The 27381-nt window shown below is 40.4% G+C and overlaps 1 protein-coding gene across 4 annotated transcripts in view; it reads right to left on the bottom strand.

Moving 5' to 3' along the window:
• usp34 (ubiquitin specific peptidase 34) overlaps positions 1 to 27381 on the bottom strand; it is an 80561-nt gene continuing 53180 nt past the window's right edge. For all 4 annotated transcript variants that reach the window (XM_055009849.1, XM_055009848.1, XM_023289911.3 and 1 more), the window contains 38 exons: positions 26382 to 26545; positions 26216 to 26281; positions 25807 to 25953; positions 25318 to 25374; positions 24810 to 24887; positions 23105 to 23199; positions 22835 to 23007; positions 22516 to 22666; positions 22286 to 22364; positions 22149 to 22202; positions 21947 to 22042; positions 21798 to 21862; positions 21624 to 21699; positions 21366 to 21413; positions 21160 to 21225; positions 20995 to 21075; positions 20736 to 20821; positions 20044 to 20212; positions 18644 to 18718; positions 18276 to 18427; positions 18021 to 18174; positions 16756 to 16800; positions 16366 to 16470; positions 15805 to 15952; positions 14607 to 14911; positions 12843 to 13172; positions 12225 to 12382; positions 11928 to 12006; positions 11366 to 11492; positions 9763 to 9870; positions 9288 to 9392; positions 8064 to 8188; positions 7706 to 7829; positions 6269 to 6348; positions 5987 to 6127; positions 3905 to 4045; positions 3600 to 3756; positions 1 to 1660 (listed from right to left, as the gene is read on the bottom strand). In XM_055009849.1, coding sequence (XP_054865824.1) covers positions 915 to 1660; positions 3600 to 3756; positions 3905 to 4045; positions 5987 to 6127; positions 6269 to 6348; positions 7706 to 7829; positions 8064 to 8188; positions 9288 to 9392; positions 9763 to 9870; positions 11366 to 11492; positions 11928 to 12006; positions 12225 to 12382; positions 12843 to 13172; positions 14607 to 14911; positions 15805 to 15952; positions 16366 to 16470; positions 16756 to 16800; positions 18021 to 18174; positions 18276 to 18427; positions 18644 to 18718; positions 20044 to 20212; positions 20736 to 20821; positions 20995 to 21075; positions 21160 to 21225; positions 21366 to 21413; positions 21624 to 21699; positions 21798 to 21862; positions 21947 to 22042; positions 22149 to 22202; positions 22286 to 22364; positions 22516 to 22666; positions 22835 to 23007; positions 23105 to 23199; positions 24810 to 24887; positions 25318 to 25374; positions 25807 to 25953; positions 26216 to 26281; positions 26382 to 26545 — 5156 coding nt within the window. In that variant the 3' untranslated portion in view covers positions 1 to 914. The remainder of the gene's footprint in view (positions 1661 to 3599; positions 3757 to 3904; positions 4046 to 5986; positions 6128 to 6268; positions 6349 to 7705; positions 7830 to 8063; positions 8189 to 9287; positions 9393 to 9762; positions 9871 to 11365; positions 11493 to 11927; positions 12007 to 12224; positions 12383 to 12842; positions 13173 to 14606; positions 14912 to 15804; positions 15953 to 16365; positions 16471 to 16755; positions 16801 to 18020; positions 18175 to 18275; positions 18428 to 18643; positions 18719 to 20043; positions 20213 to 20735; positions 20822 to 20994; positions 21076 to 21159; positions 21226 to 21365; positions 21414 to 21623; positions 21700 to 21797; positions 21863 to 21946; positions 22043 to 22148; positions 22203 to 22285; positions 22365 to 22515; positions 22667 to 22834; positions 23008 to 23104; positions 23200 to 24809; positions 24888 to 25317; positions 25375 to 25806; positions 25954 to 26215; positions 26282 to 26381; positions 26546 to 27381) is intronic.

The following is a 27381-nucleotide window of genomic DNA, read 5'->3' on the forward strand; positions in this document are numbered from 1 at the left end:
TGGATTTCAGATCATAATTCTTCCTTATTAAAACAGTTTTATTAATTTATTCTCTATTAAAATAAAATCAGAAGAAAATCAACACAGCAGAAGAAGCGAAAATAAACAATAGATTATGGAATGTACTTCAGTAAAAATAAAAGCTCCAGCTGGTCCAACATGGGGGCTTTATTTCAACCACAGTCAAATAAAGCACCGCTTTTATATAGTCATATATATATAAAGATATTTATATATATATATTTATATAGTTTTCATATACACCTTCAGGCAATGACTAGAGAGGATTCTTTACAGAATCAAGTTTCTCATGGTTCTCTTAATTTACAGGTAAACTTAGTTTCTGGATATTTAAACCACAGAAAGACTCAAGGCAACTTTCTTTTGCCTCGTTCATAAAGTACAAAACTGGCACAGAGGACGACCATTTTTATACACAGTAAAAATGCAATAAAATTAAATTACATACAGAGGAGACAAAAGTTCTGTAAACCTTTCCCCGTTACAGCAAACCTCAAACAAATAAAATCACTTTCCAAAACAAATTCAAATCAGTATAAAACACGCACACAGGAAACAACAAAACCTTTTTTTGCCCTTTGAAAAAATGTGCTATAGCTTTTATGACTTATTCTTTTTCTTCTTTTTTTTGACAAACGAGGGGTCGGCTGTGCGTGGAGTCGGAGCTTTATAGAGCGGAACGACACAGCGGGAGCCACTGAAGCTGGAAAAACTGACCGACTGAACATCAGCAGAAGGCAACGAACAGCAGCACAAAAACAGCAGAAGAAGAAGAAACAGAAAAACCAGGAGAAAGTCGGGTTCCACTGAGCGGAATTTAGATTAGAAAGAGAGAAATGAAAATAAAGAAAACGCAAAGTTAAAGATCTCATGGCGGCTGTGAGTTGATGATGTCATGAAGAGGGCGGGCCTTTAACGGACAGTTTGGTAACTATGGCGATGGTGGCTTCCACCGTCCTGTACAGCATGTCCAGCATGTCGGGTGGGGGGCCGGCGTTCGGGAAAACCTGTGAGGAGGAGGCGTGGCCACCGCAGCTGTCCGGCCCCTCCCCCACCAACCCAAGGGCTGATGGGAAGGTGGCGTCCTCTGAAAGGGGCGGGGCCAAGCTGCTGTTGGCTTTAGAGCCCATCTCCTTCTCCTCCTTCACCTCCTCTGAGGAGGCAGACATTGCCTCACCCCTCTTCCCCTCTCGTTGCTGCTCCGCCTCCTCTTCCTGTTCCTCACCCATCGCGACGTGCTGTGGTGGCTCAGGTTCCTCCCCCTGCACAAAGCCCTCCCCCGTCTCCTGCAGCAGGGAGGAGGAGGACGAAGAGAATGAGGAAGATGATGAGGAAGAGGCCTCCATCTTCTCCTCTTTCGGAGAGGATTCCAGGTTTCCGGAGGAGGCGGGGGTGGGCTCGGGAGAGGGCGGGTCCTGCTCGGTTCCTGGGTCGATCAGCGAGGAGGAGTCTCGTGTCTCCGTGTCCGAGGTGCTGGTGGGCGTCAGCGCCTCCTGGTGGTCGGCCTTGGTCTCGCTGCAGGGCGGGAGGGCGGTGGAGGAGGTGGAGGCCACGCAGGCTGGAGCCGCTGCATCTCCAGCTCTGTCATCATCGCTGCTCACCCTCCGCCTCTTCACAGGGGTCGCCCCCTCATCCTCAGCTGGAACACACACAGATACTGGTCAGATCAACTGACAGAAGAAAACCTTGGAACAGATCTGAAGTCTGAGTCTCAAATTCACAAAAATACATTTAAGGATGTTAATGATGACCGGTTGATCGATTAATTGCCGTTGTTAATTCAGCCAATTAAAAATATACAAACCAGTAAGAAGACAAAGAACATGCATCTCATATAATGAGGGGGTTAGAAGCAGAGCGGTCGAACCCACAAAATACAAACTGAATTTTATAGAACTTCTGTTATATTTGATGGTCACGATTTTAGTGGCAGAGTGGTCGAACCCACAACCTAGATCCAGCATTACAGTGACGCTTAAAATGTTAGATCATTCTGGAAAACACAAAACTTTGAACCCATTTTTCTCAAAAACTACAGAAAGAAGGTCAGACCGCTCTGCTTCTAACCCTTCAACTGTGTTTTACATCAGCTGTAGTACCTGGTGGTTCCATGTTGACAAGGAGAGAGCATTGTGGGAGTTTAATTAGCAACAGGCCACCATGAGAAAGGCTCCTGTGATGCTTAATGCCCAATGGCCAGAGCTCTTGTTTTGTAAGAAAACCAAAGTGTGCTCAGCGGCTGACTGTTCCACTGGAGTGGCCCATGTCATGTAATATAATCTATTTATGTAACAAATAAAAACTGCATTCAGAGCAGCTGTATCAGCTCAAGGAATGATGTTCCCTGAGTTTATTTTGTAGTAGTTATAGGTACATTATTGTTTGATAAGGCTGTGGATCATCAGCTAGGAAAACTGTGAAAAATGTGCTTCCTTAAGTGAAGCTGTTGGTTTCAAGTAAAATGGACAAGAAGTCAAAGATGGAGGAAGAAGACGTGATAGATAAAGATGGAAACGACAGTAGTGTGCTGCATAGAAACCAGAAGCTTACATACACTGTATAAAAAGACACATAACCTTTTTTTTCCCCTCACTGTCAGACATTAAATCAGACTAAACCTTTCCTGTTATAGCTCAGGTAGGATAACCAAAATCATTTCCATTTGCTAAATGCCAGAATAATGAGTCAGAAGTTTACAAACATTTCCTTAGTATTTGGTGGCATTACCTTTAAACTGTTTGACTCAAACATTTTGGGTATCCTTCAACAAGCTTCTAACAATAGTTTGCTGGAATTTTGGACCATTAATCCTGACAAAACTGGTGTTTTTACCGACAGCAAATGGAAACAAGAAAAGCTCTCAGAGAGCCCAGTACTCCTCCAAGGCTGCTCAGTCGTCGTATCATTTCCAGTGGCTGAAATCTTGAAAAAAGTTGTGGCAGAAATCACGGCAACATGGAATGTGACCATTTAATATAGACGAACCCACAAACAAAATGACTTTCCGCTGAGCACAGGCGTGTGTTATGCATGTGTACGTTATGTACAGATGCTGAATCATGTGACCTAAATATGTAGCGGGCGATGGGAATTGATGGGACTCAGAAACACCCCCACAGTTTAATCAACTGTTCTTTGTATGATTCCAGACGGATAAGTCTCAATAAGTCTGCAGCGGTCGATTTGTTGTAGGATCGCAATCGTGATCATCAGCAGGAAGCTGATGCAGTGTTCATTTGTAGTCATAGTTACAGTGACGCCGTGCTGCTCTCTCACAATGATACAGAAGTCTTTAACAAATCCGTGGATCCAAACTATAAGCCACATCACTGCCAAAATCTAATCACTCTAATCGTACAAATCTGTCTGCATGTTTTTAATAATGTTGTTAACAGACAGACAAACGTATGGCGATTGTCGCATAACTCCGCTGGTCCTTGGTGGAGTAATCACTTTGCTTATCCTAATGGACCTAAAACTGGAAAAGTTTAGTCTGATTTAATGTCAGAGAGAGGAAAAAAAGGTTTCGTGTCTTTTTATACCGTGTACATAAACGTCTGGTTTCAGCTGTTTTGTACCTTTGGCCTTGTGGTCTTTGGCCTCCAGCTCCAGAGCGCCACGCTGCTGGACACAAGCACGACAGCGACTCAGCAGCTCCTGCAGGGCGGGGCAGAGTGCCGGGTCAACAGCCTGGGGAGGCTGGACGGACAGCAGCAACACCAGCGCCCTCAGGTCCTGACACACACACACACACACACACACACACACACACACACACACACACACACACACACACACACACACACACAGATGAAGGAAAGAGTGAAAACAGGAAAATAACACTTCTGGAGGAGACCAGAGAATGTTCCATGAGTGTTCGTACAGCGTTAAGCAGGCCGCTGATCTTGGTGAGCTCCAGGCGATGAGCTGCCAGTTCAGGCTGCAGGCTGCTCTGCTCACTCAGCAGGTTTGCGACCAAAACACCAATCAGATTGGAGCAGCTGGGACCTGACAACACCTGGACCTACACACACACACACACACACACACACACACACACACACACACACACACACACACACACACACACACACACACACACACACATACACACACACACACATCTCTGCATTAGCTAATTCATAATCCACCCCAACAACAAAAAATCTTGAAGGAACTCTTGTGTATTGAGAATTTTGTTTCATGTTTTTAATCTTGTAATTACAAAAAATTGATTTGCTGCCCTTTAGCTGTAAGTTAATAATACTAATAATAATGATAATCAATTAAAAAGCAGCTTAAAAAACAGAGTTTGCTAAGGAGACAAGGCAAAACCAGGAGAACCAATGAGGCCAAATGAAGCATGGTAAAACTAAGGTGAAATAAAGACCAAGATAAAACAAGAATACAAAAGATGGTAAAAATACGTAAAAAATAAATACATACAAATGAAATGATAAAACCTCTGAAAGAAGACAACATAGAAGAAAAGGAAGGCTTTAAGACGGGTTATACGAAGCAATTTAAAAGAATTCTGCGGGACTTATCTCCTCGGGCAGTCACCTTTAGGTCTAAGGCGCGACTCTGGAACAGTCCAAAGGCCTGACCTGAGGATCTATGGCTGTCAACTGGCTCATACAACACCAATGTTTCTGCTCTGTAGCTTGGGGTCAGACCCAGACAAGCAACAGAAGTGATCAGGAAAGCTTTAACATCCATTCTAAAACAGAGATCCAGTGGAGAGAAGCCAGGACTGGGCTGATGTAATGCATTCCTTAAACCAGTAAGACATCTGGCTGCTGCATTCTGAGCTAGCTGGAAGCCGGACAGTGACTTTTGTTTTATGCCAGTAAGAAAAAGGAGTTGCAGTAGTCACGAATGGAAAAAATCAAGATACCATTAACTTTTTTCAGGATGGAATGTGAGAGCAACATTTTAAAAAGAGGAAAACTTCAGAAATTAGAATCAGCATGAATTTTTCATTGAAAAATCAACAAAAACTTTGGATTCTGCACGACTTTGAGCTGTCATATATTATAGATTCACCCAGTAAACAGTAAACATCAAGATAAATGATGTTTGTTACTCTGTCAAGGAACACAGCGGAGTTATGTGACGATTGGCGTTGGTTTGTCTGTCTGTCTGTCTGTCCATTCGCAACATTACTCAAAAATAGACCAGCGGATTTACATGAACTCTTCAGGGAAGGTCAGAAATGACATAAGAATTAATTGACTAGACTATTGATTAGATTTTCTGATCATCAATTAGCCTTTCAACACCATTAGCTAACACAATGTAGCATTAGAACACAGGAGTGATGGTTGCTGGAAATGTTCCTCTGTACCTCTATGTAGATATTCCATTAAAAATCAGCCGTTTCCAGCTACAGTAGTCATTTACCACATAAACAATGTCTACACTGGATTTATCATTCATTTAATATTATTTTCATTTAAAAAAAAAAAAAAGCTTCTCTTTCAAAAATAAAGACATTGGTAAGTAACCTCAAACTTCTGAACAGTCGTGTAAATAGCTTTAATTGAAGTCTTACTTGTCGTCAGTTAGTTTTTTGTATCATTGACATTATGGTCATTAAAAACACACTCCATTATATATATATATATATATATATATATATATATATATATTTTTTTTTTTTTTTTTTTTTTTTTTTTTTTAAACTATTTTGACATAATGATATAAAAAAACTTTCACCGGAGGTATTCCACAATTTTTGGTTGCCTTTTCAAAGAAAATTGAGGAATACTGATATTATTTTAGTCTACTTTTCAACTACCAGCTACTTAATTTTGAAGCAATTTGCACAAAACAGCAAGTATCTTGGTGATTTACAGTTAGTTTTAAGAAATTATGAGTAAAGTGTCCAGGAAATGAGTATAGAAGAGAGATCTGACAGAAGTTCAGACTGAAAGTTTACAAAACATACTTCACAGAGTTGTACCTTGTGCAGAAAGCAGGTGAGGAAGGAGTAGGCTGCGTTGTTATTGAGAAACGTCCTCTCGTCCATCAGGATACACTTGATGTACTCGCTAAAGGCCGGATCTTCACACAGCAGCTTCACACACGTTTTAGCCAGAACAGACTGAAAGGACAGTAAGACGACTCACAATTATTGCTGTGGAACAGTTTATATGAAACGAACTACAGTCAAACAACAAAGTTTTTAAGACAGAAGCTGGTAACAGTCAACAAAATGAGGTAAAGCAGAAGAATCCAGCTGTACCTGTGACTGACAGAGTTCTGTCCACAGTTTGGGGAACAGGGCAAGATGTAGAGGAAGTCCTTCATATGCTATCAACACACCTAAGAGAGAGACGGAAAGACAGAGTGCTTATATGCACATACCTGAATTTATATGAAAATCCCTCTATGTTTGCAGACATGCATTTATAGATCAATGTGACATTTTACTGTTGTTCCTCACATAATTATTGTTGTATATATTGTTCCCCCTTGTCCTCATAACTGTTTTTAAAGCATCACTGATTAACAAATGTCAGAATTAAAAGATGACCAATGACCAGCATTTCAGGCTTGATACTTAGCATTTTTATGATTAGCAGTACAGGAGGTCCTCAACTTATGTCGGAGTTCTGTTCCGATGGATAGATGTAAGTTGATTTTCACCGTAATTCGGAACTCGGGCAAAAATGCAAACAAAGCCATCACGTGCATCACAATATCGATCAGTTCTTTGGACAAGTCATGAATACCAACGACTTTCATGCATGTATGCGTCATTTTACAAGAAGATAACAGAATATATTGCACTGTTTATACAACTTGATCTAATAATGCCCATGTTTGTCGGTGTTTCGCCCCGAGAATTTTATTCTATCTAATTTCACATCCATGGAGATGGCTTTCCTTTTCTTTGAAGCATCAGAAGAGTCTGACTTATGCTTGAGAGCCATAATGAAGGGCAGAAAGTTAGCAAATGTAGAACGATCCAAGGTGGCATACAACAGGAGAATGTAAACAAATCTGTCTTATAGCGCCGCGTGACGACACATTCATCTGCTCTGCTCACGCACCGACGAAATGCCGTAGGTTGAGGACGTCGTAAACCGAGGACCTCCTGTATTGTTATTCTTACTAATTCCCTATAAAATAAACCATAGGCCCAGACATCAAGGCTAAACCAATGCAAACCAATGCTTGTTTCTTTCTTTTTTTTACGAAGCAACCACAGACTACCCCAAAACAATACCAAACAATGCTGTAAGGTTTGGGTCTTTGTGGGCAATAAATATGACAGAACAGTGAAACATTAAGAAAACAGAGAAGAATAGCAGATGTAACTGTAGGAGAAGAGGAGACAAACAGTTACTGAGCTCACAGAAAACAGAGGAGAGCTTCCTCATGTCACATGATGCCCTGGCACCATCACTTCTATTGGTAAGGTACATATTCAGAATATAGTAATCCTTATTAATAAAGATGACTAGTGATGAATTACAGGATCCCTGCTATCACAGTGATGGATATATACCATTTATTGTATATTGGTTTCAAATATCAGTTATCGGTGTCCTTAATTGGCCAGTCAAAATGATGACACATGCCCCATAATACTGTGCTCCATGCTGCACAAAAAGCAAGGGTCACTTAATGGTAACAAAAAGGAATATTTCAAACATGCACACACACAGATACATACTGAGTTTGACAAGTGTGTCGGTGAACTTCTCGCAGTTGATGGCGACTCGACAGAGCAGGTGAATGAACTGATGGTACGACAGAAAGTAATCCAGCAGCATCCGGTCGTACACCTCGTCTTTACCCTGAGACACACAAACACACATCCACAGTTTACCGTCATGATCAAGCTGCTGCTGGTTTTAAAGAACCAAAGGAGACCACATTCAGGAAACAGATACAAACAAAGATATGCAGTTTTAAAATAGCTTTTTCATTTATGAGTTAACATGCATTGCAGATGAACCTGCCCGTACACAGTGAAACACAATACAACACTTGGGTTTCTAACAGGTGATGTGTGACAGAGGCGAGTGTACCTTGCTGCTCTCCACCAAAGAGGGCAGCAGACACATGTTGAGCTCTGGTCTCGGAGGTCGGATGTTGTTTTTGGCTCCCATCAGCTTGATGTTCTCTCTGCATGGCAGGTAGGGGCCGAATGACACTGTGGACAGACACACAGGGACATTAACTCATTTCCTAGGATTATCTGATGAATCTAAAAGGTTTCCAGAGCTAAAAATAACATCCAAATCAGCCATTTTAAATGCTGACCAAGTATGTGTCACCCCCCCACCCCCCACTTTGTAACGTTTTTGTTAAATTTTTTTGTTTTGTTTCATGTCGTGTCTCATTTTTTTTCATTTTGCTTCTCATTTTTGTTATTTTGTGTCTCGTTTTTGTAATATTTGTCTTGTTTCTGTTTTTTTTGGTTGTTTTTTGTCTGACTTTTGTCATTTGTCTCAAGTTTTTGTCGATTTGTTTCTTGTTTTTGTCGTCTTGTGTCCTTTTAGTCTCACTTGTGTTTTTTGTCTTATTTTTGTTACGTCTTTCGCTTTATTCTTTGTTTTTGTTCCGTTTTTGTTGTTTTGTATCTTTTTTGTCTCGCTTTGTGTCATTTGTCCATTTTTTTTGTCGCTTTGTGTCTTGTTTTTTGCAGTATTTTGTCTTGTTTTTGCTGTTTTTTGTTTTTTTTGTTTTTTTTGTTTTTTTATAATAAAGTAAAATACTATATCATTCAGTTCCAGATACCTGTGACTAAATGTCTTGTCTTTTTGTAGATAAACTCTGATCTGGAAGTTGTATTGTGTAAATGATAAACTGAGGCACAATGTTGTTGAAATTAAATATTTACTTCTTAAGAAATTTCAGGTTGTTCATAATGTTTTGTAAAAAAAAAAAAAAAATGTTAACATTTTCAGAATGTACTTTTTTTTGCACTAAAACAAAGGAAAAACTCTCGGGACATATCCATGTCACAACAAACAAATAAACAAAAACGTAAAATGAACTACGATTAAATGTAGTTCATTTGTGACCACAACCCCGGTTCAAATTATATCTGAGACTATTGCTGCAGTTCACCCACACTGCTTCCTACAGATCTTCTACAACTGTTTGACTCTTTTCTACAGAATAAATGCCAAAAAAAAGTTTGTTTTTTAAAAGTAATCTGGGGGGGTTCTGCTTTTCTGAACACATATGAGGAAGACAAAAGGCAGATGATGGACAGATAGTGAACAGATGATGGGGAGGAGACTTACTGGGGATGTTGCTGTGGTGGTAGGTGCAGTGGTTGTGCTGTAAGAACGGGACCAGAGTGTGCAGGAAGTCATGTGGACTCAGCAGAACGAGCTCCTTCAGAACATCTGCAACAAGCGCAAAGACACATTACAGGTTGATTTGTAAACCTCAGAGCTTCTCCACCATCCGAACCTGCAGTAGATCTGTTGGCTCAGTTACAGCCAGTCAGCAAATATCTGATTTCAGATTTGGTGCTGTAAAAACACTGTTTGCACTGTGTAGAATGCTGTCAGGTCAAATGTGTTTTTAGGTCTCTGAACGTTTTTAATATTTGGAGAGCAACGTGTAAGGCAAGAAAAACATAGGTCCAGAAATGACCATTTTACCATCGTAGCTGTTACAATAAATGCTTTCTGCCAAAGTACCCAAGAGAGCAAATACTTGAGTATCTACACTGTAAATTTAAATGCTGGAGACACTGAAGATGAATGTTACCCAGGCAGGCGTTACGCAGCTCCGGAGGGCTGTAGGAGTTCAGGAGTGTGAGCAGCTTGTGGGCGAAGTCAATCCTCTCCTGCCACTGGATCAGAGCCTGCTTCACATCTGGGTGACATGAGAGAAAAACCTGCTCAGCACACATCTGCAGTCTAGAGCTGCTTAATGGATCAATACAGAGCTCAACATTTTTAACGCGTCACAATGACGTTTGAGATATTGGAACTATCATTTTGACCAGTCACAGCTGAATTACAGAGACTGCTGTTGGTCAGAATGATACTCTAAAGCTGGGGAATACAATTCTGACTAGTCACAGTGTTTTACAATTTATACAGTAAAAATTATACTATTAAGCTGCCAAGGAACACAGCAAAGTGACGATCAACATTGGTTTTCTGTCTTTTAGTAACATTACTCAAAAACAGACTAACAGATTTGGATGAAATTTTCAGGGAAAGTCAGAAATGACACAAGGACCAAGTGATTACATTTTGGCAGTGATGGAGCTTATAGTCTGGATCCACGGATTTTTTAAAGATTGCTGTGTCATTGTGAGATAGCGGCAAATCCACCGCTGCGGACTTAATTGGACTTATCCATCAGAAATGATACAAGGAACAATTGATTAAATTGTGGGGGTGTTTCTGACTCCCATCAATTTTTGTCATGCGATTCAGTATCCATATATAACATACACATGCATAACACACACCTGTGCTAAGCAGTCTTTTTGTTTGTGGGTACATCTATATTAAATGGCCACATTCCTTGCTGGCGTGATTTCTGATAACACAAGATAATCCTTTTTTGCTCCCCACGTCAGGGGAAATTTCCATTGTTACAGCAGCAACATCTTTTAAAGCAGCACTAACCATATGTACAGAAATATTAATAATTCTAATATCATAATATGTACAATATATACAAGAATGAAAAATGTCTAAGTTTGCTGCTGAAGGAGCTGACTTAGAAATCCACCCTGCAAGAAGGAGCGCTGATCATCAATAACTAATAAATAAACAAATGCTGCATTTCTAAAAAAAAACAAAAAAAAACACACCGTCTCTCTGAGTCAATATCTGTGATTTTTTTCCAGCCAGTCAAACATTGCTATTAAATGAAAAAATGGATTGCCATATATATGCATACAAGAACTGTGATCTGACAGGCTGCTTGTGTTTGCCGGAGCATTTCTGACGCCCGTGAGGTTTGCTGAGTGAGAGGTAACATGACGGAAGTTCAGGAAAGATTCTCACTAGTCGTCTTTCGCTGACAAACACCTGACACCGCGATCATACTCAACCTTCTGTTTACTTCTGTAGGTGAAAATAGATATGAAACACTGTAAAATAACATTAAAAGTCACCCAGAGGCAACTCCAGTAGTGTAAACGGCTGTGCTCACTGATGCTCCGTTTCGAGTACAGAAATACAGCCACAAAAACACGCATTAGGGACATGACAGCAGATGAAATCTGGCTGCTGCAATTCATCTCCTCTTGCTGATGCCACTAAATCCAGCGTTGGTGTTTTGATTCTGTCTAAACTGTGTAACTGTGTCACATTCCTTCCCCTTCCTGCTACCAGTGAGGCGGTCTGACCTTTGCGTTGCAGGTATGGCCGGGTGGCTTTGAGGACAGACAGGAAGATGGAAAGCAGCTCCACCAGGTCTCCGGTGACGTGACACGCCGTCGCCTCGTGGTACATCATGTGCAAAGTGTTGAAGGACTGTGGGCGACAGACATCCAATAATGAATGTGTCTTTTCTTACTGCATTTTCGAAGTAACTCACATACAGTCTCCTCTACAGACTTTTTCTTTTCTTTGATGAAATTCATGAGAATTTGAACAAATCAACCGTTGGACAGTTTATTCACACCTTGAACCCCAATGAAAATATCATTCTCTTGTTTAAGCTCCTTTATTCTCTTTAAGCAGACTGATATCCCACATTTTATTTACCCTTTTAAATCCAACTTAGATGTGCCTTTCAACATTGCCTTTGCTTTATTTAATATATTATGTCATATACTTTCTCTTCCAACAGTGTTAAATGTCCGCACAAACAGGACAAAAAAGTTAAAGACTGTTTGTAAAATATTGACGACATGCAAACTGAAACAAAAGTACAGCTTCAACACTAGAAGGTGATTTGAGTCATACTTCAGTCATGAGGATCAGTCCTCTGTTGAAGACCACCAGCAGTCGGTCCTCGTCGTTCTCCAGCAAAACTCTGAAGGCACTGCAAAGAAGAGCAGACAGGAACACTATTTAGACAGTATGGGCTTCTGGAGGAAAATAACGAGCTAATAACTCAGCTTTAAATGTTGAGATGTAATTTACAAGCAGGCTGCAAACACGTGTTGGCAAATACAGGCTTCGCAGCAGTTTCCTCAGTAAACGTGTGTGTGTGTGTGTGTGTGTGTGTGTGTGTGTGTGTGTGTGTGTGTGTGTCCAGACCTGATGAGAGTGGTCCAGCAGGAGCGTCCGTCCAAGCAGCGCAGGTAGCAGCTGATGGTGGTTTTCTTAAACTGTTTAACATCCTCCACCTCTTCTTCTCTCATGTCGGCGCGCTGAGCCACAAACAGCTGCATCAAGTTGAACAGCTCCTCCACCGCCTGAAGGGGGCAGCACACACAAGCAGCACAGATTAATTTATTGCTTCTATTACCTTTATTGCACTTGTGTTTATGTGTGAGTTTTGTTTTTCTAGAATTTCAACTATTCCATGGGGAAAAAAAGGTCTAATTTTCTGTCATTTTCTCCGCTGTATATTATGGATGAATGCTGTGTTGAATATGAAACGAACAACCAAACTGATATGAACTATACTGGGAAAAACAGAGCATTTAGGTGTTACTCTTAAGAACGACTTTGAAAGTTTTCTCATTCGTAAGCTCAATATGAATCCTCAAGAATTAAAAATCTCCATCACAACACAAAAATTACAAGTAACATTCTAATTCCCTCTAAAGCTGGAAACATCATCAGTGCCATGCAGCATGCAGGGCAACGCCTGCTGTATCAACAAAAACAGGTTAAAAACGCATTCCGCTGACAGTGTGACTGTTCACTCACCCCCGGGTACTGGCTGGCGTGTGGCGTCAAGTTCTTGAAGGCCCACTGGATGTTCTGGTGCGACGCCAGCTGGCGGGTGAAGGCGGGCGACTGTTCGCAGCACATACGCAGGATGCCATAGTAGGCGGGCAGCATGCCGCGGTTGAAAAGTACCACCTCCTGGTCATCATGGTCGGCCAGGATGTAATTGAAGGCAATGTTCTTGGTCACCACGGGGTTCTGCACCACCAGCCGGACATTCTCTGGACAGTCCACACACACATTGTACCAGAAGGACAGCAGCGCCTGCTTGTTGTGGTTGGTGGCGATGGCCGGCTCTGATAGCTTGGGCTGAAAACAAAAAAGAGAAACATGATAAAGCGTCAGACAAGGTGGTATTTGTCGTAATATGACAGAATATGATAAGTATTTTAACTATTACTCTGCCAAGGAATGTGGCTGAGTTATGCGACGATCAGCAAACGTTTATCCGTCTGTCTGTTAACATTACTCAAAAACAGACTAACAGATTTGCAGGAAATTTTCAGAGAAGGTCAGAAATGACACAAGGACCAAGTGATTAGATTTTGGCAGTGATGCAGCTTATAGTCTGGATCCACGGATTTGTTTAAATTTCTGCATCATTGCAAGATAGCAGCATGGCGTCATTGTAACTATGTGACAACAAGTGAACACTATGTCAGCTGCCTGCTGATGATCACATGATTGCGATCCCAATACAAATCCACCGCTGTGGACTTATCAGGACTTATCCGTTGGAAATGATACAACGATTGAACAGCCTTGGCGAAATACTGTGCGCTCTGAGTGCTTTTCTTGTTGATTATTCTGTCAGGTTTGGAAGGCGTTTGTTCTTCAAAATAAAGTCAACAAAATGCCACTATTTATCAGAGCCAGAAAGAAAGAAAGAATCATTGGATTATCAACACTCTAACATTATCTAACTAATGATATATTGTTGATATAATGTTATAATAACATGATATATTGTTAGAGCTGATAATCCAATGATTCTTTCTTTCTGTCATCTAACTAATGATACATGACATAATTTCTTTGGTAAATTCACCAAATCTAAGATTAAAATCATAATTGTTTATCAAATTAAATTTACTCAACATGTTTGAAAAAAAAAAGTATCCGGGAACAGACCGTTTACATCACATTGTGTAAAAATGTTTAAAAATGCTTCTTGGCAAAACTTAGAAACCATTACTGTGAATACCAACAGTCACATGACCAAAATTCAGGGACTTTTCTGCTGAACTGCAGACTGTGTTTATACAGAGCCGAAGGGAAACTAATTACGCATTACAGATGACTTTTTTCTGTGATTTCGTCAAACTGACTGTTCGTCCTGATCAGCCAACTGAAACCAAAGACATTCAATTTACAATAATTGTAAGACAGAGAAGACCAACTGTGTCAGTCTGCTGTCGAGTGGTGAGCAGAAGGTGTACAGCAGGTTCATCAGGGATACCTGCTGATACTAAACCAGACAGAAAATGAGTTTTGTTCTGCATGACATTTGTATTATCTGAATTTTAAAAAAAACCCAGAGGATCAATCAAAGAATGGGATTTCATTCTCATCATGCAATAACAAATGCTCAACGGTATCAAACAGTTCTAACTGCTTTTTTTTTCGTGTAAAATAATTAATAGCAATAAAGGTGCAGCTGGTATAACCCTGTTAGGGCAATGCGAGGCTTTTGGAGGAATATTCTAAACAGTAAAAATGATTAAGACATCTTGATGATCGTACCTGAAACAGGTTCCAGAGGTCCATGAAGTATCCAGAGAACATCAGTTTCTCCGTCTTGGAGATGAGGCAGTAGGTCATGAAGCTGAAATACTGCACCAGCTTGGTGGTACCGTGAACGCTGGCATCCACATACAGCTTGGCGCGTCCCAGCAGCCCCAGCAGCAGGTTGTAGACCTGGTGCAGAACCACAGTGGTGTCAGGCGACAGCGGCAGCTCACGGGTCGGCAGGTGGAGGGAGCGAGTGGAGCGAAACATCTGGCGGAAGGAGTTGCTGGGGATGAGGGAGACCAGGAGGTACGCTGCAGCTGGAGAGAGGAGACACACTGATTCAGCATCGGGAACAAAACAAAAGCTGTCCTCTGCACTTTGGTGGCTCTTATCTCATCATTTGTCGAATATACACTACTGTTGGAAAGTTTGGGCTCACCCAGACAATTTCATGTTTTCCATGAAAAGTCACACTTTTATTCATGTGCTAATATAATTGCACAGGAGTTTTCTAATCATCAATGAGCCTTTCAACACCATTAGCTAACACAATGTAGCATTAGAACACAGGAGTGATGGTTGCTGGAAATGTTCCTCTGTCGCCCATGGAGATATTCCATCAAAAATCAGCCGTTTTTAGCTAGAATAGTCATTTATCATTCATTTAATGTTATTGTCATTGAAAAAAATACTTTTCTTTCAATAATTAGGACATTTCTAAGTGACCCCACACTTTTGAATGGTAGTATATCGAATTACACCAATTTAGTACATCAGAGTGACAAGTACAGCCAGTAATCTCTGATCTGCTTAAGCTTTGGTTCTATCTTTTACTTTTTGGTTATCACAAAGCTTTATGCTTCACCTTTTTCTGTTGGTAAACGATAAACAGTGAATATTGTCAAGCATCTTATCAAGAAGAATTAAAAATGGAAGGAAGTCAGACTTGCAGGTAATGGGTTCTTTTATGTTATCTTCTGTTTGTCCAATTTAAGATATTTACAGATCTTCTTTAAAGTAAAGCTGAAATCTATCTTGTAACACAGAAGCTTTAGTCTAAGCGTCATTACATGTTTTAATTCTGTCCGTAGTCAGTTTAACCGCTGGTTACGTTTCACCACAGAGTTCTACTTGTTTGGAATGTGTTCAAAGAAAATGGATTGCTAACTGCTACCAAACATCCCTCCTGAAGTTGCGCTGAGGCTCTTACATGTGCGGACTCGGGGATAGTTGTGCGCCAGCAGGAAGCGCTCCACCCAGTTCTCCATGTTCTGCAGCACCCAGCTATGGGCCAGCTTGTTCCTGGGAGTCTGGACAGCCAGCCAGTCCAGACACTGGGACGGATTGTACTCGATCACCTGACAGGAAGCACACAAGAACTGGTTAAATATCAGATCAGATATATGATCTCTGAGCACTGGTGAGCTCTGTTACTTTCTATTAATCTTGTTATGGTGCCTTTCCATATATTGAACCTCTGGTCAGTGGCTTCATCTAACATTCTGCCACCTCTGTACACTTTTTAAGGCCTTTTAAATAACACACAAAGTAATTTAATGTTTTTTTTTTTTTTTTACTTTTTCCAGATTTCAAGCAAATATTTGCTGTTAAAAATTTTGGTCACATACAATAGTAAATAGCATTTCTTTGACTTTCCAATTGACAAAACAAACATAAACAGCAGGTGAGAGAAATTATTTAGATTTAAGACATACTGACAGTATCCCTCACACATATATTCATGGTTTAGTGTCAGTGAGAACAGCTATACCTCCCAGATCCTCTGGAGGATGTAGGAAGCGAAGGAGGGCATCCCTGGAGGTCCGCCTGCAAACTCCATCAACATTGTCAGCAGCTTGAAGAAAGGATTGGCAGCCTGATGGGGGAAAACAAACAAGCAAAAAAGAAAAAAAAAGCCACTCAATATTATACCTTTACATTTGGATTAGGCAGTAGAACAGAAATGTACAACAAGTTTGTTACTCTAAGAAGAGGTTAAATAGCTAAAAGCTAACTGAATAATGAGAAGTCACAATTATGTGGGTAAATACCACAAGAGGCAAGTGAAAAAATAAGTTTTTTTCATCTAATGTGTGACTTTTACATTTGAAAAACAGAAGTTAAAGAGTTGCTGTTTGAATTGCATCGCTGTGTTGCTTACCTCTGGAGTCAGCTTAGCAATGGAGGTGAAGAGCATGGACACAATCTGCAGAGAGAGCCGCAGATCATGAAGATAATTACACATAAAACATGAGGAAAATAACTTTTTACTAGTGCTGGGCAAGATTACAATTTTTAATTGCGATTAATTGGATTATTATACATAAAATTAAATAATGAATTTAAAAGTAGTGTATTCTGCACTTTTATTTTAAAGTACTGCTACATGAACAAAAATGCAATCACATTTGGTTTGCAAACACTTTAAACAAATAAAGTGCTTTTAAACAGTAGCCTTCCTTTTACACAGCAGCAGTTAAAACATTTCTTGTAAATCTCACCCTAAACATTACTGTAATCAAATCAAACCAAAGCTATTTGCCACGGTAAGAGAATTAACATTTTATCTTGTTTGTTATAGAACAACAAGTTACCTTCAGAGTCCAGAGCCACGATTATAACAGCAAATTAACATTTATTCATACGTATTCTTATTTTTTCTGAACAGGTACCAGCAGAAACATTTTTCTTTGATCAGGGAGCAGCAGAAACAGTCTATGTTCAGTAGCAGCCGTCCCTGTTAGAGTGTGGTGAAATAGTCGAACACAATAAAGTGCACAGCTGGGACTGACTGTGCAGAAGACTTTTTAGTCTGTGAAGTCCGTGTTTGTGTTTTTCTTTTGGCCTTTCTAGGCTTTAATATATGGGACAGTGGAGAGTGACAGGAAACGTGGGGAGAAGAGCAAATGGCTATGGGTTGGACTCGAACCCATGACCGCTGCGTGGGGGACTATTGTCCCGGTTTATATCATCACACACAGAAAAATACCTTTCAGTGATGCAGGTTGAGACTCATATGTGCCATCATTCGTTGCGATCCTAAGAACGTTCCTCAGACCCACATCTTCCACAATACTAATCTGAAGACAGTCTATAGCTAGCTATTTCGCTGCAGCATTTGTTAATTTGTCTTGTTTTAGTTCATCTCTGTTTCTCCCACATGCTGTATCCAAAGAGTCTGCTGAAGTCTCCCTCCACTGTTAGTTTAGGTGAGACAAGATGACGCCCATCCCAAGTCCTGATCAACATCCAGCCCTCCTGTGATCCATGCGTCGTCTGTGCATTTAATAACGCATTAACATGCCCAGCCCTACTTTTTACCCATTGCTGATAATGCTACTGTTTGCATTTGTAGTTTAGAAATCAAACCTGATAGCACACAAGGAATTCTTTACTCAAAATCAAACTTGTTTCTGATAAACTTACGTGCTCAGCCAGCCGGTTGTTATAGCGACAGAGGCTGAAGATGAGGTTACAGGTCTGTCTGATGTTGATACCGTCTCGGATGTGCTGGAAGAGGAAAGGGAAGCCCTTCCCTCCAGTCAGCGCCGCCATGTCGCTCTGTGACAGAGTCAGATGTCTGGACAAAGAAGGAAGCAGCAAAAAGACACGCAGAGATTTGCTTGAATTCTTATTTCTGAATAAATCTGCATGGAAAAGAAGCGTGCCCTGTACTCGTACCTCTCAGAGCGAGACTGCTCTACCAGCAGAGCAATGAGTGCAATCATCTTCTCCAGAGCTGCAGGACGATATTTCTCTTCCGCCAGAGACAAGATGTCCTCCTCCTCGTCCTCCTCCTCTCCCTCCTCCTCCGACAGAACCTCCACCTGAGGCTGAGGGAACATATCTGTCTTTTACTCTGGTCCTTCTTCGAAATATGTTCTCTACATGTCATCTACTTTGCATCATTAACATACTAGAGAGCCACAACTTAACAAGGAAGTCAGTCAATAAAACCAGCGAGTTCCTTTCAGGTAGAAATCTCAAAAATATTGTAGTAAATAAATAGTTTGTGAAATATAAAAACAGTAATCAGTGTGCAAACTTACATTCTCAGGTCCTTTGGTTCCCATGTAGAAATGCACCATGATAGAGATGGCTTGTAGTGATAATAAGAACTGACTCTGTGGACAAAAAAAACAGCAATAATTTAAAATAAAGTTTTAAAAAACTGAATACAATACAGGTAAAATCAATTCTGCCTTTTAACTAATTGAAAATTAAAAGCTCACACAAAGCAGAGTCTGATCGATGTGTAAGCAGACTAAGCATCTACATACATGTCTGTCCAGACTTGTATAAGATATGAATCAAAGACTCTGAAGTGTGTAATTTCACTGTGTTCACCTGCTCGGCAAATAAAGGCATGTCTGACAGAACTACTTCCTGCACAGAAACTATAAATTCTAAAATGTGGATGTTGAACCCATTTTTTTACTGTGTAGCGCAGAACATCTGTACAATCAGCACAGTTTCAAATGGGACACAAGATTAATGTCCCAGATTTTGTGTTTAAACAAACATGAAATATGGTCACAGTCTTGTCACATTTTTGTAAAAATTTTGTCATTACTAGTTTAAGAAATCTTGACTTGTGGCCAAAAATTTTGTGAACTCACAGTGATCTTTGACCTCTATATATCGTCAGACTAATCAGAAGAGAATGTTTGTGCCATAATTTGAAGAAATTCAAAATTTCATGCATGTATGAATCATTTTACAAGATAACAGAATATGTTGCACTATTTTTACAACTTGATCTAATAATGCTGATGTTAGTCGGTGTTCCGAGCGTTTTACTCTAATTTCACGTCCATGGAGACAGCTTTCCTTTTCTTCGAAGCATCAGAAGAGTCTGATTTATGCTTGTGAGCCATAATGAAGGGCAGTGAATGCAGCACAATCCAAGGTGGCGTACAACTGGCAAATGTAAACAAAGCCAGCTTATAGCGCCGCATGACGACATATTTGTCCACTGCGCTGGCCAACTAGTTTCACGTAATCAGTTCCGACGCAACGACGAAACACCGTAGGTCGTAAACCGAGGACCTCCTGTACTTAGCCAAGACTCCACTGCAACACAACCACAGCTACAAAACTGCTATCAGCAAGTCATAACAATAAATCTGAAAAACTGTTGCGCACATTTTTGTTGAAATTATGACTGGAACCCTTTAAAGTTGAGTTTTTTTACTTTGCCTCATAAATCTAGAATCAGTGAGACAGATGTTGTTTAAAACTACTTAACATGAGTTCAGCTGGAGAAGACCACTGCTAAGACTCACTGTTCCTACTTTATTTCACTGCTTCTGATTTGTGTCCAGGAATATTTAAAAGCAACTGGAATCACTCGACTTCTTGACTTCTCTCACAGGCTTGTTACAGCGTTTTAAATACACAAGACAAAAATCTTTCAGACATGTTATTCTGTGTAGACATTCAGACCCACCTCCTCCTCTCCCATCTTGGCAAACTCGTAGAGAAAAGCGAAGTACTCAGTCAGGTGTTTGCTGTGCGGCTTGACGCCGTGCTCCATGATGGACAGGAGGGTCTTAACAAAACGAGTGACGCAGGATCGGCTCCCAATATCCTCCACTGGGCCGTCCATGTCGTCAGAGCTGAACACACACAGGGAATGATGTTTTAAGGGTGACGCATGACCCAGGCAGTTTATGAAAACATATTGAGATTGGAGCTGGACACATCTCCACCACAAAACGTCTTGAACTGATTTTTTTCTTTTCTTTTTAGTGTTTCAATCCTGTGGAGCCACAAATCTTTCTCAGAGTCCAAAGTGATGGCAACACTGAGTGACACACAGCTCCTTTTCGAATCTCTGTAGCCATCTGATTTCACAGACACAATACTGTCTGTCTGTGCCGCACACCACTGATGGCAGAAATCTGTCATCAGAAAGTTTCAGGGGCTATTTTTGACATAAAAGGGGCCTTTCAGATGTTCTTCTTTGAACTGGAGCAAAGACAGTAAAATACTTCAATAGAAGTACAATAACAACACAAACTATAACACCTAACTCACAGTACTTTGAGTGGTATAGACAAACTCTTAGTGAAGTGTTTTTGCTCAGAACAACCAGGCAGGACTCATTTAGTCAAATTTGCCTGTTCAGCTGCGACATACCCGTCCTCCATGCCGGGCTGCAGGTACAGATGAGCGTGAACTGGTCGCAGCCGCTGGATAACATGAATACACAACCTCTGGAACATCTGGAAGACAGAGAGTACTTCTTATATGAGATAATATAAAGATGGAAATTCATAATACACAGAAAATTACTACTAGGCATCTAGGCAGTTGATAATGCTATTTTGTTGTTTAAACCGTGTTATTTGTGTATTTTGGTATATAATTGCATGCTTGTGTAATGATAAAAGCTGACCTGTCTGACAATCTGATTGGGACACTTTATGAGAATCTGCATCGGCCACCAGTTGTCATCAGCCATCCGATCCAAAAACCACTGAAACAGAGAAAAACAGGTTCTATACTCTTTTCCTCTTTACCCCGCTTCAGCATTGCGGCAGATACTGGTTAAAGCTCAAACCTCGCAGGCAGCCTGGCTGTTGTTGAACTGTTTGGTCAGAAGTTCGATCCACTGCAGCATGGTGGGCTGGAGACAACAGAGGAAAACAAAAACATGAGGACACATGACTGTCACTTTGTCCCTACTTATCTTTTAAAACCGTCTTAACTGTCTACAAAACCAGCAGTCAGAAATGAAAAGTAGCACAAAAGGTAAATGCACATTACCTTCTCCTTGGAGTGAATAAAAGTCTCAAGGACAAATGATGTGCTGAGCTGCAGGCAAAAGAAAATACATGAAATCCCTTCATATGGAAAGCTGAACAACCCTTCCAAACATGAGCTTGAATTCAGCTTAGTGACATTTCAGAGAGCTTTGTGAAACAACCATGATGTCTTTGGATGTTGTTAATATGCTCATACAAGGTTTGACATTAAAACAGCATATGGGGTTATCTTTGGCTGCATTTGTGCTGTATTTCTCACCTTGGCAGTCATGAGGGAGACAGCTTTTGGGTCTGGTAGAGTGCTGGGAATACTACTGCAGAGCTGCCACATGAACCTGCAGAAAATAACCAATTGAGCAACGATTAAAGAACGAACATGATTATAAAGACTGACAACAGTTTATTTTGTCAAAATAATGGATTTAATACTTACCCAAAGTAAGTGTGCTCAAATATGTTTTTATCTTGGAGAAACTGCATGTTGTCATGCCAGATCCACTGAAAAACATACATAGAAATATCTGAGAGTTAAAAGCAAATATATTTACATTATTTAAACTTAAAAAAGAAGATCCTAAGTACCTCAAGCAGATCAGGAGAGACATCAAAATTAAAATCCTTCCCGTTCTCTTCCTCCAGTTCCACTCTCTTGTAGAAGAGCATGTAGGCACTGTGTGTCTAAACAATAGTCCAAACAATATTTCATTGTTACTTTCTCAACCATACAAGGCAATTAAAAAAAATAAAAAATGATATAAATACAGCCTGGACAACAGTTCCTCACCTTCTCAAAGGAGAAGTCCATAAACTTGTCAGTGACAGAGTCGTAGGTTTTAGTCTGAAAGATTAATAAAGTGAGTGAGATCAAAGATAACAGATGGAATGAAATGACAGGATTCTTCAACTGACTGCAGTTCGTACCGTCATCTCTCCACCGAAGCACTCAGAGGCCAGCTGGGCCGAGTCAAAGGGCTTCACCTCCGCATCATTGAACAAATACCTGCAAGAATTATTTGGGTAGATTTATATACAAGTACATGATTGAGAAACATGAATCTGAATTTTGAAAACGTATGTGTCAGTGACTGATTTCTGAATAAGAAAGATCTGAGATGTCCTCAGTGATAACACAGCAACATGTTAGCTCTCACCATTTATTGTTCTTGTAGGCGTGTGGGTTGACGATGTCCCTGATGAAGCTGTAGTAATGGCCGCCGTCTGCTGTGCCCGTGTGCACAGTGACGCCGATGAGGTCGTACTCATAGCTCTCCGTGACCTTTGTCTCCCCCTCTTCCCGAAAACCTGAAGCACATGGCAGAGACCACTTCAAAACATAATTCAACTTATAGATACACAAGATATTCACTGAAAAATCCGCTGTTTGCCCTTATAACACAACAAAAATGCCAACTTGGCAGTAACTGTTCAATATTTTTGCCATTCTGTGCACATCCTGCTGTTGAGACGAACCTTCTTTGCGCTCTCCTTTGCCCATCAGGAAGTCCTCGGTGTACGGTGTCATGTCGAGGCGCAGCGGGAAGGAGAAGTGAGTGTTGACCTTCTCCTTCATCATTGTCACCATATTGAAAGTGTATCTCATGGTGTTGAAGCTCAGGATGCGTGGCAGTTTCTTAAAACAAGCTCTGCATAAGAAGAAAGATAAGACATGGTGAGACACTGTGATAAAGGTATATTTTATTTTTATGCATTTAAACTGTAAATATGTAGACTTGTTCCAACCTTTTTTCTGCGCGGACCTTCTTGCCACACTGGGAGCAGGTGTACATGTTGTCACCCTCCAGAGTGTCCTTGATGGTCACCTCATCCAGAGACTCCTGAAGAACGACAACGACAGGGAGAAGCTTCAAAGAAAGGAATGCCCGTTGTGTGACTTTGCTTCATGAACAAACAAGTAAAAATGTTTTGCTTTTTCAGTCACACTCAGGTGACCGAGGTACTCTTTGGAGCTGAGGGGCACAAGGAAAAAAATCCAAAGCACTCTGGGTTTTAAGGTTTATCATGCTACGTCAAGACTCTTTCTTCTTGCAAGCTGAAAGAAAATTACTGGTTATCAGTTATTATTGATGTCTTCTATATACTTACAAAGAGATGGTGAAAAAAATATACCGAAAAACCTTGATTTGTATCTTCAACGATTCTCAATCAACTGATAAATGCCAAATCTAATTTAGTCCTAACTTTCATTAATATCATTATGTAGACAGAACAAAAATGTCAAGTGTGAGGCTTCGGTGCAGTACACAGCCAGTGTTCAGCAAGGATGTGCTACCAGCAAGTGTTTGGGCACATATTAGATTCAATTACTTAATAATTATCTCTGAAAGATGATGTCATTTATGAATACTTCATACCCCATCGCCAACACACTAACGCTCACAAAGCCGAGCACCAAACTCCAACATTAGAAGTTATTAATAGCTGAGACTAGCACACACAGCAAAACAAAGGCAAAGGAAATCACTCTACATGCAGCCATCAGCCACAGTGTTAAAACCAACGACAGGTGACGTGACTAACATTGATCATTTTGTTATAATGCAATGTTAAGCTGGGAAACTTTGAGTCCTGGCTTTCATGTGGATGTTACTTTGAATTTAAATATTTGTCCAGACCAAGGACACTCCACGATGGCTACAACCTCAACCACACCCCCACCCCCAAAACTGCTCATGGAAATCTGATAAAAGATCCATGGGATGTATCAGAACAAGGCTGACCTACAGAATCCCACCCGCAGCCCACAGGACCCAAAAGATATGCTGAAAACACTCCAATGCAGAGGTGCAGTGTCCACGTCCCAAAGACTTAGAACTTTATAATGTTCACAAAGGGAACCTACACAAAATTAGGCAGATGGTTTTGATGTTGTGCCTGATTGGTGTGCCTGTTCTTGTTTCCAAAGACCTGTGTCTCGACAGCTTAATGAACAAGAAAAGCACTGAAAGAGCGCAGTGCTCCAGCAAGGCTGCTCAGTCATTGTATCGTTTCTGATACACGTCCCAGTAAGTCTGCAGCTGTGGATTTGTAGTAGGATCGCAATCATGTGATCGTCAGCAGGCAGCTGACGTCGTGTTCACTTGTTGTCATAGTTACAGTGATGCCGTGCCACTACCTCGCAATGATAAAGAAATCTTTAACAAATATGTGGATCCAGACTATAAGCTGCATCACTGCCAAAATCTAATCACTTGGTCTTTGTGTCATTTCTGATCTTCCCTGAAAATTTCATCCAAGTCTGTTCGTCCGTTTTTGAGTCATGTTGCACACAGATGAAAAGACAGATTAACAGGCGAAAGGACAGACATTGGCCGATCGTCACATAACTCTGCCATGTTCTTCGGTGGAGTAATAACAATGTGGTTCTCTGGTTTGATACCGTGTTGCAGCAGAGAGGTGAGAAAAGATTCCCATCCTTATTACTCACATAGATGTTCTTCATATCTGCCACTTGACATCTGACTGTGTAAAACTCCTCCGCGGTCTGACTGACGTGGTCACAGTCCTACAGGAAAGACAGAACAAAGTTTCACCTAAACTGTCACACTGATAAATACATTAACATAAGCTGTAACAACTGCTCTAACTCTGTAACTCTGAATCCAACTACTTCAGCTCCGCACTTAATTGAAACAAGCATTCATTAGACACTAAATACAAACTCCATGTTTAGTGGACAATCAAGCTTGTTATGATTTTGGACAAAGTCTTTCAAAAACATATTTGAAATTAAACTTAACAGCTGTATAAAATTTTTAGCATTAATTAAAATGACAAAGACTTTTTTGTTTATTAATAACATTACGTGTAAGAAAAAATAAAAATACAGAATGCCTCAAATCCATAAAAATACAATTTTGGAAAAAAAAATATTCTAAGTTCAATATCTTTCATTTCAAATCAAAGTTTTAAAATAAATGTGTCCTTGAACTCACCAGAGAGACAACGTTGTTGGTGATGACGCCTCCAAAGAGAGTCTTCACTGTGTTTTTCTGTGAACATAGGACAGAGAAGGCCCATTAATTAATAGATGTCACATTTTTATTCCATCTTTGATTGTGACAGGTCACCGTGTTGAACTATTAATCATGACGTAAAATATGTAAATTTAACACTGTGACCATTTTATACAAATTTGCTTAATGCAACATTTCTCATCCATATATATATATATATATATATATATATATGTTTAACTATAAAAATTTGATTTTTTGATAGGAAGAATGCTCTATAAATAACAAATACTATGTTTTTGTTAGATTGTTTGTTTGTTAGATTAGTTTTGTTAGTTGTCAGATCATTAACCTTATAGTGGTAAATGCCAGAAAACATGTAAATAAAGACAGTATGTTTCTGTCACATATCCGGTCCATTAGTGAGAAACTATTATTGTTCTGTTCTGTGATGGTGTGTGTGTTTACCAGGTCCTGGGACATCTCCTCGATCTTGGTGATGAGGTCGGTGAAGAACTCCGTCATGTCTTTCTGCTCACCAGTGTTAAGAGGCTGCTTGTCCATTGTGTAGGTTTTACAAAACGGCCGGGGGTTGTACGCTTTCCTCTCACTCTCCTGAACACATATGGACACACATCATACACACAACAACAACAAATAAAAAACAATCAGCCCATCGCACAATACTTGGTAACTTCCCCTCTCTGTCTGTAGCTCTCGGCAACAAAGACACAGCAGTTCCGACAAATAATTTCATGTTTTTTTAGGTAACAGCTGGTCAACTGTGTTTTTCAGCTCACATCAATCGGGTAGTGTTATTAAAATCCAAAACAGAGGAGTAAAATAAAAGAGCTGAGGCTACAAATGTCCAACTCACCATCAGATATGTGAACATCTTCTGCAGTTCCAGCAGTGTGGTCTTGTGTTTGATATCCTCAGCATACTGCACAACCAGATACAAACAAGATGAGAAACTACAGCTGGCTCAAATCTGAATGCTTTCCTGCTGTCCTCAGTCTCCTGTGTGTCTCGCAGGTACTGACCTTGGCAGTGAAGACGGCCTGGCGGGCCTCAGGGATCATGTAGAGCTGCTGGATGGTGGAGGCCAGGTAGCAAGTTGCTCCCAGGTTGGTCAGACCCACGAAGCGGCACTCGGCACGGACATCATCATGGGGCCAGTAGTCCCACTTATATGGAGCGTGAGACGCTGGAGAAAAAAGAACAGAAGAAAGTCTGGATGTTCAGTGTTTTTCTGAAGAGTCTGGTTGCTGTTTAAGGAAGTGTTTGCAGTAATGACCATCTCTGCAGCTCCATGGAACTTTGCAGATGCTTTTAGTTCATTGTTTTAGCTTGAAAGCACATTTACTACATTGTTGAGTTATGGTATTAGCTGTCCCAGTCTCTCCAGCATTAGTCCCACCTATGGGACAATGTCGTGTACAAACAGACGGGAGTCACTGTAGCAAAGCTCAAATTGAGTCAGATCATTGTCCAGAAGACTACTGACACAGAGTGTAGCTTGCAGACGACTTCTTCTGTAAATTACCAATTAATCATTAAAGAGGCAGACAGAAACTCGTCTTCAAATAAATTATGTAAATTACAACAGACCTCTGCACCAGGTGGACGCTTAAATAGTAACAGCTTCATCTGCTGCTATATTGTGGCTGCTCTATATCTGCCATCAAATGGAAATCAAGTAGCTACAGCTACTTGATGTTTATATTCAATCTGAAAGCCAAAATTCAATCAATGCCTCTTTGAAAGGTAATCTCATTACCTCACTCATAAATCAATTAGTGTGTGTGTCTTCACAACTGTTCCTCCAATGTGCTTCAAACTTGGAGGTTTGAAGGTAGCTGGTGTTAAGTTTGAACTTGAGAAAAATCGAAAAATGAAACATTTAACAGCAGTTTGGGGCTGTGGTAGGGCTGGACACTGCACTAAATGTATAAAATGCCCTCCGCACTCAGTCCATTTCAATTTGATAGGACAGTCCATGTGAAACTTAAAAAAAATTAAAAAATTGATCAAAGTTGTGAT

This window comes from Amphiprion ocellaris, chromosome 4 (genome assembly GCF_022539595.1).
Source record: "Amphiprion ocellaris isolate individual 3 ecotype Okinawa chromosome 4, ASM2253959v1, whole genome shotgun sequence".
Taxonomy (NCBI): Eukaryota; Metazoa; Chordata; class Actinopteri; family Pomacentridae; genus Amphiprion; species Amphiprion ocellaris.